Source organism: Scyliorhinus canicula, chromosome 10 (assembly GCF_902713615.1).
Source record: "Scyliorhinus canicula chromosome 10, sScyCan1.1, whole genome shotgun sequence".
Classification (NCBI taxonomy): Eukaryota; Metazoa; Chordata; class Chondrichthyes; order Carcharhiniformes; family Scyliorhinidae; genus Scyliorhinus; species Scyliorhinus canicula.
The window spans coordinates 159,128,986-159,141,518 of NC_052155.1; the positions used below are offsets into that span (position 1 = coordinate 159,128,986).

The following is a 12,533-nucleotide window of genomic DNA, read 5'->3' on the forward strand; positions in this document are numbered from 1 at the left end:
CTGGCACCCTGAATTCCAGCTGAAGTAATGTAATATAAAAGCTGCTTTAATGGTCAGTTTGGAATCCAGATTGTTGTCAATCAATATGATGCTACCTACGGGTGTGCTAATGACTTGAACACATAGCTTTCAACCCAGTTCATCCTACCTGATTCCCAGATCTCTGCTTCTGGATCGTTTTCCTCTAAATGTTAAAGAGGCAGAAGGGGGGGAAAAAAATGAATGTACATGGAACGGTGCTGCATAAATTAAAATAGATAAATAATATTAGTATCAAATTAAAATGATGAACAGGATAAGCATGGTACAAAGCATGGTAACAAAGATCACAGCTAGCACCAGGGAACAAGCACCACAAAAAAAAAGGCCAAAAATACTACCTCCCTGTGACAAAATGTCTCTGAAATTATTGTTCCCAGAAATATCAATTCTGGGGGGTGCCTGTTAGCTCAGCTGGCTAGATGGCGAGCTTGTGCATCATATTAACGGCAACAGCACGTTTCGGTAAGGTTGCCTTAGGGCTTGCTTCCTCACCGACCTGTAATAAAAAATTATCACGGCACTTTGCAGTGGTTCAGCAAATAATAACCAAGACTGCTTCAGGCAGAAAGCTCAGGAAGAAAATGTAGTTCTGTACTGTGCTATTACGTTGTCTGCTGTAATTATGCTGAGAAATAACTCCTGCCATGCTTATGCTGTGATGTGAAATAGAACATGAAAGAACGGTTGGTCAGAATAGAGATTCTGTGAACTTTAGGATTGAACACCTTTCTTTCTTTAAAACATCTTGGGGTTTCAAAGAGAAAAGGGAAGCACAAACAAAAAAATCACACAAAGCTAATATAGATTCCATTCAGGTGAGCACAGCAGACATTAGGAAATAAGGATTTGAAGAGACAGACCTGAGTTCCTCCTTTTGGGTGACTCCAGTTCTTCTGTGATCACAAAATGGCAAGACATAGACAAAGAAGATGAACGTGAGTGGATGCTTTCAGATGATGGAACGGAGATTGATGGAAATGGACTTAACCAGATTAGAGGTGATATTTAGCAGATGGTAAACGTTCGAGAAATATGTGCTTGCTACACCTGTCATACGGCAAGGGCAGGAAGGCCATAGGAGTAAAAGGTGACTTGAATCACAAGCAAAGAAACATCGTTAGGGTCTGGCAGATGGAATACAATGTTGACAAATGTGAGGTTATCCATTTTGGTAGGAATAACAGCAAACGGGATTATTATTTAAACGATAAAATATTAAAGCATGCCGCTGTTCAGAGAGACTTGGGTGTGCTAGTGCATGAGTCACAGAAGGTTGGTTTACAAGTGCAACAGGTGATTAAGAAGGCAAATGGAATTTTGTCCTTCATTGCTAGAGGGATGGAGTTTAAGACTAGGGAGGTTATGTTGCAATTGTATAAGGTGTTAGTGCGGCCACACCTGGAGTATTGTGTTCAGTTTTGGTCTCCTTACTTGAGAAAGGACGTACTGGCGCTGGAGGGTGTGCAGAGGAGATTCACTAGGTTAATCCCAGAGCTGAAGGGGTTGGATTATGAGGAGAGGTTGAGTAGACTGGGACTGTACTCGTTGGAATTTAGAAGGATGAGGGGGGATCTTATAGAAACATTTAAAATTATGAAGGGAATAGATAGGATAGATGCGGGCAGGTTGTTTCCACTGGCGGGTGATAGCAGAACTAGGGGGCATAGCCTCAAAATAAGGGGAAGTAGATTTAGAACTGAGTTTAGGAGGAACTTCTTCACCCAAAGGGTTGTGAATCTATGGAATTCCTTGCCCAGTGAAGCAGTTGAGGCTCCTTCATTACATGTTTTTAAGGTAAAGATAGATAGATTTTTGAAGAATAAAGGGATTAAGGGTTATGGTGTTCGGGCCGGAAAGTGGAGCTGAGTCCACAAAAGATCAGCCATGATCTAATTGAATGGCGGAGCAGGCTCGAGGGGCCAGATGGCCTACTCCTGCTCCTAGTTCTTATGTTCTTATGTTAGCAAGAGACCTTTGCATGGATACTGAAGAGACAGCATCATGCCTTCTAATGAATCAGAAATGGTGCTGAAATGGGGGAAGTAAAACAGTCAACATCAACGACAATCGTTCACACCTCATGAATGTTGTGACATAACCTTCGACGAGTCAAGTAGGTCAAATATACTTCCGGGGTCAAGGAAGAGAAGTTATACAAAACTTGTAAATTAGAATCCAGGATTCAATCGGGTTTTGTTTACATTTTTATTTAGGGGGAATTGATTTAAAAAGTACTTAGGTTCCATGTTTGGTCTTGACATGCATTGGACACCATATCAATCAGCCCACTTCACTGTACTTTTTTATGAATAGAAATTCGACCCAAGTTTTGTGGGGCTCCATTTTGATTCAAGACTGACTTGAAAGGCTACCAGAGAGCTATTACATTATAACCTCAAAGAATTGATGAAAATGCTGAAATATAATGTCGAGAATAAAAACTGATTAATAACGGCTGAAACTTTAATCAGAAAAATAACTATCAGAGCTGCTGTTTACATCCATTTCCCATCATGAAAAAAACCCAACTCCATATGGTGATAGTTCAGGTTTCATATGATGCAACACAATTATTAGGGTGCCAGTCTAGCAGATCTGTTAAAATAATAATCTTTATTAATAATAATCTTTATTGCCACAAGTAGGTTTACATTAATACTGCAATGAAGTTACTGTGAAAATCCCTTAGTCGCCACATTCCGGCGCCTGTTCAGGTACACTGAGGGAGAATTCAGAATGTCCAAATTACCTAACAGCATGTCTTTTGAGACTTGTGGGAGGAAACTGGAGCACCCGGAGGAAACCCACGCAGAGACGGGGAAAACGTGCAGACTCCGCACAGACAGTGACCCAAGCCGGGAAACGAATCTGGGACGCTGGCACTGTGAAGCAATAGTGCTAACCACCGTGTCGCCATAATTGAGATATAGAAATGTTCCCTTTACTAGATGATACCTGGGTACAACATTTTATTTTGCATGTCGATTATCTTTGATTTCTTGAAATACTACAACATTCCTATAACTCAGGGTAATTATCATCTGAACACAGGTTAAATGGCATTCAGTATAGGTATTTGGGGATTCAGGTAGTGAGGGAATGGATGGGGCTCCATAAGTGGAACTTAACGAAGCTGGTGGAGGAGGATCTTAGGAGGTGGGATACACAGCACTTTAATATTGGCGAAGTGGTGAAAATGAATATTCTTCTGAGGTTCTTGTTTATCTTTCAGGCTCTCCCGATCTTTATATGAAAGGCCTTTTTTCGGAAAGTGGACACGATCATCTAGGACTTTTTATGGGCGGGGAAGGTGGCGAGGGTGGGGAAGACCCTACTATAGAGGCAGAGGCAGCAGAGGGGGTTGGCGTTGCCGAACTTGCTTCATTATTATTGGGCGGTGAATGTGGACAAGATGCGGCGGTGGTGGGAAGGAGGAAGGGTAGAGTGGGTTAGGATGGAGGAGGAATCTTGTAAGGGGTCTAGTTTGAGGGCTATGGTGATGGCAGCATTGCCAATGGCTCCGAGTAGGTATTCAGGGAGCCCAGCGGTGCAGTCCATGGTGAAGATATGGAATCAGCTGAGAAGGCATTTTAGGATGGAAGGGATGTCGGTGCTGGCGCCGCTATGCGAGAATCATGGGTTTGAGCTGGGGTGGGGGGGGGGGGGGGGGGGGGGGAATGGATAGCGTATACAAGATGTGGAGGGAGTGGGGCTGGTCAAGGTGAGGGATTTGCATTTGGAGGATGGGTTCGCCAGTCTGGAGGAGTTAAGGGAGAGGGTAGAGCTGCCGAGGGGGAGTGAGTTCAGGTATCTGCAGGTTAGGGACTTTGCGCAAAAGGTCTGGAAGGGGTTCCCTAGGTTGCCAGGATACACCCTGCTGGAGCGATTGTTGCTTCTGGATGTGGAAGGGGAGGGAAGAATTGGGGATTTATACAAGTGGCTGGGGGAATAGGGAGGTGAGCGGGTGGTGAAGATCAAGGAGAAATGGGAAGCGGAGTTGGGAGGAGAGATCAATTGGGGAGTATGGAGTGAGGCACTGCGAAGGTTAAACAGGACCTCCTCTTGCGCAAGGATGAGCCTGATACAGTTCATGGTGGTGCACAGGGTGCATATGACTCGAGTGAGAATGAATGGGTTCTTTCAGGGGGTAGCAGATGAATGTGAGAGGCGTTGGCGGGTGCCAGCAAATCACACGCACATGTTTTGGAGTTGCGAACAATTGGGACGATTCTGGGTGGGTGTGTCCGCCGTCTTAGCCAGGATAGTGGAGGCGGATGTGGACCCGGACCCTTTGGTGGTGATATTTGGGGTTTCAGAGAAGCCGGAGCTCATGGAGAGCAGGTAGGCCGATGTCGTGGCCTTCGCCTCTCTGATTGCACAGCGGCGGATTTTGCTGGAGTGGCGGGCCGGCATAACCATTGGGGGTAGCGGCATGGTTAGGTGGCCTATACGGCTTCCTGCAGTTGGAGAAGATATAGTATGAGTTAAGGGGCTGAGCAGGGGGTTTTGAGAAAAGGTGGGGGATGTTTGTGACCGTGTTTGAGGAGCTGTTTGTCGCAGGGGGGTGGGAGGTGGTGGTGGGGGGTGGGGAGGGAGGGTGAAAAAGGGGAAAAGTCTCTACACTCTGTATAGTTGATTGTTGGGATGTTTCCTGGGGTGTTTATTGGCTGTAACCTGCTTTGATACATGTTTCGAATAAAATACATTAAAAAATAAATGACTTTCAGTAAAATCTGAGTCACAATCAGGTAACTTTCTTTCCACAGTTTAAAAAAAATAGCATTAATAATTGCAAATCTGTTTTGAGTATCTGTTTATTGCAGGCACCTTATAATAATGCTGCAGTTTGACAGATTTCAGTGAAAACCAACCAGGCTTTAACAAAATTAAATCATAAAACAAAATGCCAAGAAACCCCAACAAAAATAATAATTTAGAAATGTTAAATTTAGGATTATGTGGTACATTCTGAATCATTGAAAGTGAACGGAACACTTCAGAGATTTGTCACATTACTGAAGACAGCATCTCATGTCCGTACAATACTATTTCAGTTAATGTTGTGATCCAGATATCCTCTTCCTAGCCTCATACTTGGACACACATGCAAATTTCAGATGAGGCAGAAACACAAAATTCTTGCCTGCTTGAAATACTTCACCAATTTAGTCTTGAGTACCAATGTGCAATCATAAAATTACAGAAAATGCTACCATGCCTGGAAAAGTGAGGTAATGATTCTGCCTTTTAATTGTTCTACTGAAATGTTGAATCCCAATTGTGTTGGATTAACTTTTGCCTCTTCAAAGATGAAACTAATTTTGTAGAACTGAAAGGGACTCTGAAACAGAGAGTTTGGTTTTCCAAATACACGTAACTCTCTGCAACATCTGCTGGTTTAAGAATGTTGAGAAGAGCTTTTTTTGATGCACCATCAGTTGAGAGACATTTATTAAATTTTTCTATGAATATAATTACTGCTCTCTCCAGTTGTTTATGAATATATTTGACACAACGACATTCAAGCTGTTTTGCATATATTATACGTTATGTGAAATATATTCAATTAGGTACCTTGTGACAAACACCAATGATTATTTAACTCTGCCATCATTTGCTGGCATCAAGGAAGTTAAGGTTTTATTTCACAGAATGAATACTGATATAGCCAAGTAATCATTTACGATTTTTTTACAGTAGACCCTCAGTTATCTGGTAATCAGAAGACTAGGAATCTTTTCCTCTTGACTGTGCAGTATATTTTTTAAAACTGGACTATCCCAGTGTGTCCTACAGCGTAACACACTTTGTTTATTTGCGACATTATGGCACTTACTGAATACATTTTAAAATTATTTTGTTCATAAAGATGAATTGAGAACACACTCCATTTTAGATACACGGTGCCTGTTTAAAACAACCCAGGTCTCATACAGCACATGCTATTGCAACATGCATTAACTTTTATTCTGGCCCGATCATCTGCCTCACTTCACAGAGGAGACTCTTTATTTCATCACTTTGGACTGGGTTTGGATTCAGTTCTCCAGCGCTGACAAGCCAAACCACTGTGCCGTCCACTGATCTAAATATAGAGGCTAACTACATACAAAAGCATTGTTCACTAGTTTGCCATTATATCAACGCTGTATATTTCAAACTTACAAATATCCTCACAGCCTGAATTCATCCAGATAACTGAAGTTTTCCTGTGTTTTAGCAACAACAGCCTTTTTGGGAACATCTGACTGTATTCACCACAACAGATATGCAACGAAAACACAAGTGCAGTCCTACCATGCTAGAATAAACGAGCATACAGTAAAAACAATGCACAGAAATACGTATCAAGCAAATGTGTTCGTACTGCACAGAGTGTAAAATACTTTCACTAAAAAGGCTCTTGGAATGATCCTCCTTTGGAAGCAATTTTTTTTAATGTTGCCAGCATCTACTACTGAAATTAACTGTTCTTTGCACAGAGCATGAGGTAGAATTTAGATATGCATCAGTTTGAATTGGTCTTCTCAAATAATAATCGGATGCTATCAAAGCAATGATGTCACATATAAAGCAAAATGATCACCTTTTATAATGTAATCGTGAATTTTTAGAGATGCACTAATCAAGGGCCAAGTTGCTTCTTAGGAGAGAGCTTAGTTTCCTATTCAATAGGTCAACTCTCCGCCCATCGCCATATCATATACCTACTTTATTTGTATACCTGAAAATTATGAGCTAGTTTCTAAAAGGATTAATGTTAGGAAGAAGCTAAATTATTGATTGTATTCTACCTACAAGGTAAATGTACATAATACACTATGTGGGGAGAGGAACACATCACACAGGCGCGCATACACACACACACACACTCACTAAAAAGCATGAAGCCTAAAACCATTGCTACTCAAAGAGTCTCATGCTTTCCATGGTTTTCGTAGCCTGACAAACCTGGCTCAGAAAGCTGCCTCTGTTCTGTACTGTCATCAGCTACTGTACCATTCATTTTTCTCTGCTGATCTTCCCAGGTAACTTCTAATACAAATCAAATGGAAACACAGCAAAAGGAACATTTCTAAGTCCAAATGATAGGGGATTGGCTAAGAATTATAAAAAAGCATAACAGGCTTTTGTCATCATCATATTGCTGCTTGTGAGAGTTTGCTGTGTCCAAATTAACTACTGCATTTCCTACACTTCAACGATGGCTATTCTTCAAAAAAGCATTTAATTAGCTATAAAGCACTTTAAAACATCTGGTGGTGGTAAATTGCGCTATAGAAATTCAAAAGCAATACAATTAAAGATGGTATTATGAAGGTACAGGTTTCTCAGTAAATCAATCACTCCATTCAAACCCAACATTAGTTTTAAACATAGGTACAACTTTGAAGAAAAGTTTTGAAATAGAATGGTTTACAAAACCTAATCCTCTTTTGCATCTCTGGACTTTGAATCAATTGAGCTGGAATTGTAATATGTTGACAGTAGAGCTATTTGAGATGGCATCAGTAGTTACCCTGCTCGAAAAAGAATGTAATTCATATTTTCCACTTTTTTGGGTAGTTGTCCATTTTAAAAAGTAATTTGTCCAAATTTGCCATATTGCTTTCAACAAGTAATTTACACAGGTCCATAGAACCATCAAAAAGTTAGGTGCAAAACAAGGCCATTTAGCCCACCGTGCTGCTCCAACCAAGAATAGACAAAGAAACTGGCCCTTATTTTAACCCATTTTCTGGCACCTGGTCTGTAGCTTTGCAGGTTACAGCACTGCAGGTCCAGGTATCTCTTAAAAGAGCTGAGCATTTCAGCCTCAACCACCAATAGTGAATTCCAGATGCCCACGACCCTCTGGGTGAAAAGGTTTCTCCTCATGTCCCCTCTCATCCTTCTACCAATCATCTTAAATCTATGCCCCCTGGTAATTGACCCTTCAGCTAGGGGATCAAGTGTTTCCTATCTAGACACCTCATAATGTTGTACACCTCAATTAGGTCATAACATATAGAACATAGAACAGTACAGCACAGAACAGGCCCTTTGGCCCTCGATGTTGTGCCGAGCAATGATCACCCTACTCAAACCCACGTATCCACCCTATACCCGTAACCCAACAACCCCCCCCCCCCCCCCTTAACCTTACTTTTTAGGACACTACGGGCAATTTAGCATGGCCAATCCACCTAACCCGCACATCTTTGGACTGTGGGAGGAAACCGGAACACCCGGAGGAAACCCACGCACACACGGGGAGGACGTGCAGACTCCGCACAGACAGTGACCTAGCCGGGAACCGAACCTGGGACCCTGGAGCTGTGAAGCATTTATGCTAACCACCATGCTACCGTGCTGCCCCTAAATAGCCTCCTCTATTGTAAGGAAAACATCCCTGGCTTATTCAATCACTCCTCATAGCTGCATTTTTCAAGCCCTGGCAACAGTTGTAACTCTCCTCTGCACTCTCTCCACAGCAATTATGTCCTTCCTGTAATGCGGTGACCAGAACTGTACACAAAGATCCAGCTGTGGCCTATCCTGAGTTTTACACAGTTCCATCAATACATACCAGCATCTGTATTCAATACCTCGCCCAATAAAGGAAACTATTCCAAATGTTTTCCTGACCACCTTGTCCACCTGTCCTGCCACCCTCAAGGACAGGGCGCATGCGCTCCAAGATCTCTCACTTTCTCAACTCCTCTCGATATCATCTCATTTATTGAGTGTTTCCTTGCTTTGTCTGTCATCCCCATATGCATTACCTTACACTTTTTCAGATTGAATTCCATTTGATACTTCTCTACCCACTCAACCAAACCATTAATATAATTCTGGGGTCGACAGTTATCATTTTTGTATCAACTAGAAAGCCATTTTTTGTGTCATCTGCAAATTTCCCAATCATGCCACCTGCATTTAAGTCCAAAACATCAATATATAACAAACAGCAAGGGCCCCAACAATAAATTCTGTGGCATACCACTGGAAATTCTTTCCATTTGCAAAAACTCCACCCTTTGTTTCCTGTCTCTGAGCCAATTTTGGATCCAACCTACCATCTTCCCCTGTATCCCATGAGATCTCACTTTTCTGACCAGTCTACTTTATATGGGACCTTGTCAAATGCCTTACTGAAATCCATGTGGAAAATATCCACTGCACTAGCCTCATCAATGCTCCTTGTTACTTCTTCAAAATATTCCATTAGGTTAACAAACCATGAACTTCCCCTAACAAAGCCATACCATTCTGACTATCAATGATCAATCCATGCCTTTCTCAGAATCGTTTCCAATAATTTGCCCACCACTGAAGTCAGACTGACAGGCCTAGTGTTTTCTGGCCTATCCTTCACACCCTTTTTGTCATGGTTTAATACAGAGTACATGCCATATTAAAGACTACGCATACATCCAGGTACAGACATTGTGACCTAGATATTAGGAGGTGGAGGTGTTTAAGGAATTTTCAGGAGTTTTAACTCCAGAGCCTGTGTTTCTTTTCCTTTACAGATTCCCTGCCCAGAAGTCGGCCTGGCTTCTAGTTGGGAGGGAAGACTCCAGGGCAGGCTGTTGGACCAGTTAGCTCCAATCCGCAAACCCGGGATGGAAAGGGAAAGTATTCCTGTGTTGCGGTGGCACTTACCTTCCCCCTAACACTTTTTATTGCTTCCCTTCAGCTGCTAGGTTTCCACAAGGCCTGAGAAAAAGGGGTGGGCAAGTCAAGTGGGTAGCAAAGCAAATTAAAGCAGAGGCTGCCAGCCAAATTAAAATATTTAAATTGTCAACACGACTCCTGGAAGCGATTGGCTGCCCACCCTCTCTGGAAAGGTTGGGGTCAGGGTTGTGACTTTAGAATTTAAATCTCTGTCCTGATCCCAAGCTACATCTTTGTGGGTGCAAAGATCCCACCCTCTGATTGAAGAATCCTTGCAGTTTTATACGTTAGGGTGGGGTGATCAATCATCAGTCCATTCCCTGAGTGAAATGAGTGGCCCATCTAGCCTAAAGCTTAGTGGCCACAATACATTAGGCGTGATTTAGCGGACTTGAGTTGAAGTCCGCTGAATGGTGTGTTTAGTGCAATGTCTGTCGGTGCAATTCAATGGCACTTTGCCTTTTCTTTTGGCCTCGGGAAGATTCTCTCCACTGAGGCCTCAGTTAGAGGGATTTCCAGATGACAGGAAAGGCTTGAAAGGCTGCCACAATCTCTCTCCCCCCCCACCCACCTTCAGGCCCAACCCCTCACCCCCAACCGTGGGAGTCCCCCAGAAGCCCTCAGTCTACTTAGTAAGGTCCTCCCAGGCTGGAACCCTGGCAGTGCCAACCTGGCAGCTGGGGACCCAAGCATTGCCAGCCTGGCACCCTGGCAGTGCCCCTGCCAGCCTGGCAGTGCCACCCAGGCATTCTGGAAGAGCCAGGTTGGCATTGCAGGGTACCCGAGTGGCACTGCCAGTGTGCCTGATGCCAGAGGGAGAGCCAGAGTGCCGCCCTGCCTTGTCCCTGACCTCCGGGGATCTCCAATCACCCAGGGTGATCCCATCAGATGCCGTTATGACTGGTCCACATTTGTGTGAAGGTCTCCCAGGCCCGGCCATTAAGCCCTGGTGATGGGTCAATCCGGTGAATGTATATTTAAATGAGTCATATGGCTAATTTAAAAATGTAGATCTCCAGCACGCCCAGCGAGAACGACATTCTGACTGTGACATCTCGCAAAATTCCGTTGAATCTCGCAAGACGTTTCGGGGGCGTGAACCTCAGGAAAGGCCTCTTGAATGTTTCAACGGTTGCCCTAACACCAAGTCGGGCATGACAAGTCCGCTGAATAGCGCCCATTACATTTTGATTATGTATTTATTTAACAAAAAATTTAGGGCCCCACCAACATTGAGTGGCCAAACAGAAGTGAATTTTATGTGGCAAAGGTTCATGCATTATTGCCCAACTGGCATAATCGTGCAAATAGTTTGCTAAAATATAGAGTAAGTGAGAAAGGGTTTGTATTACAGCTAATCTGTCTTTCAGATAGGCCATCGTTTTAAAAAAAAATTCCAATTAAGTGACAATTTAGCGTGGTCAATCCACCTACCCTGCACATTATTTTTTTTCAAATATTTTTATTCTCCTCCTTTTTCACATTTTCTCCCAAATTTACACCCACCAACAATAAACAATAATCAGTAACGAATGCAATGTCAATCCCCATATCTATAACAACAATCCCATCCTTCCACCAAACCCCCAAACAACATCCCGCATGTTAACATAAATAGAGAACAAACAGAAATCAGGAATCACCCATAGTCACCATTAACACATACAGTCAGTCCCCCTCCCCCCAACCCTCCCAACCCCCCCCCCCCCCCTGCTAATGTTCGATGTAATCCAATTCTCAAAAGTGCATTACGAACAACAATCATGAATTGTAGAACCCCTCCATCCTTCCCCTCAGTTCAAATTTGACCTTCTCAAGAGTCAAGAACTCCATCAGGTCCCCCCGCCATGCCAGGGCACAGGGTGGAGAGGTTGATCTCTATCCCAATAGGATCCACCTTCAGGCGATCAACAAGGCAAAGGCTACAACATCAGCCTCTGCACCCGTTTCCAACCCCAGCCGGTCTGACACCCGAATATGGCCTCCCGAGGGCCCGGGTCCAGTTTCACATGCAGCACTTTAGAGATTACCCTAAAAAAACCTCCTTCCAATAATCCTCCAGCTTTGGACAGATACCCTGTACAACTTTGGGTTGTTGAGGTGAGACCCACGCAGACAGGAGGAGAATGTGCAAACCCCATACGGACAGTGACCGGTGGCCAGGATCGGACTTGGGTCTTTGGAGGCGTGAGGCATCAGTGCTAACCACTGTACCATTGTGCCGCCCGGCCATCTTCTTTAATAGGAGCTATCGGCTGCCAGTGTTAACATAGGAACATGGGATTTGGGAACAGGAGGCGGGTTGTTTAATCCTTCCAGCCTTCTCTGTTATTCAATAAGGTCATGGCTGATCTGGCTGTGATGTGAACTCCACTTTCCTGTCTGCCCGCCATAGCCCTCTCTTGTCCGTCGAACTCTGTCTTGAGGAAGCTCAATTTCCTGGCCTTTCCTGCTTTCTGGGGAAGAGAATTCCACAGGCTAACAACCCTCTGAGAAGAAAATTCTCTGCAGCTCCATCGTAAAATGGTAAATCTCTTATTTTTAAACTGTGCTTCTTGGTTCTAGCATCTCCCTGGTATCTATCCAATCAAGACCCCTCAGGATCCCATGGGCGGAATTTTCCACACAACCCGCTGGGCAGCCCGCCATTGACAGGCGGCAGAATCCTCTGGTCCCACTATTGTCAATGGGTTTTCCAGCTGAATCTCCTCTTGCTGCCGGGAAACCCGCAGTGGAGGCACATCATCGCTGGGACTGCAAGATGCTGCCTGCATGAACGGCTGGAAAAGTCCGGCCTACATGTTTCAATAAGGTCACCTCACTCTGCTAAA

At 43.7% G+C, this 12,533-nt stretch overlaps 1 protein-coding gene across 45 annotated transcripts in view; it reads right to left on the reverse strand.

Annotated features, from left to right (window-relative positions):
- Window positions 1-12,533, reverse strand: part of rims2a (regulating synaptic membrane exocytosis 2a) — a 1,202,647-nt gene that overhangs the window by 284,161 nt on the left and 905,953 nt on the right. For 28 of the 45 annotated variants that reach the window (XM_038809989.1, XM_038810036.1, XM_038809995.1 and 25 more), the window contains 2 exons: window positions 903-935; window positions 149-184 (listed from right to left, as the gene is read on the reverse strand). The exons of 11 other annotated variants lie outside the window; for them this stretch is intronic. In XM_038809989.1, the coding sequence (XP_038665917.1) occupies window positions 149-184; window positions 903-935 (69 nt within the window). Of the gene's footprint in view, window positions 1-148; window positions 240-902; window positions 936-12,533 lie in introns of those variants that run through there. 6 more of the 45 variants (XM_038810037.1, XM_038810033.1, XM_038810034.1 and 3 more) reach the window with 2 other exon arrangements.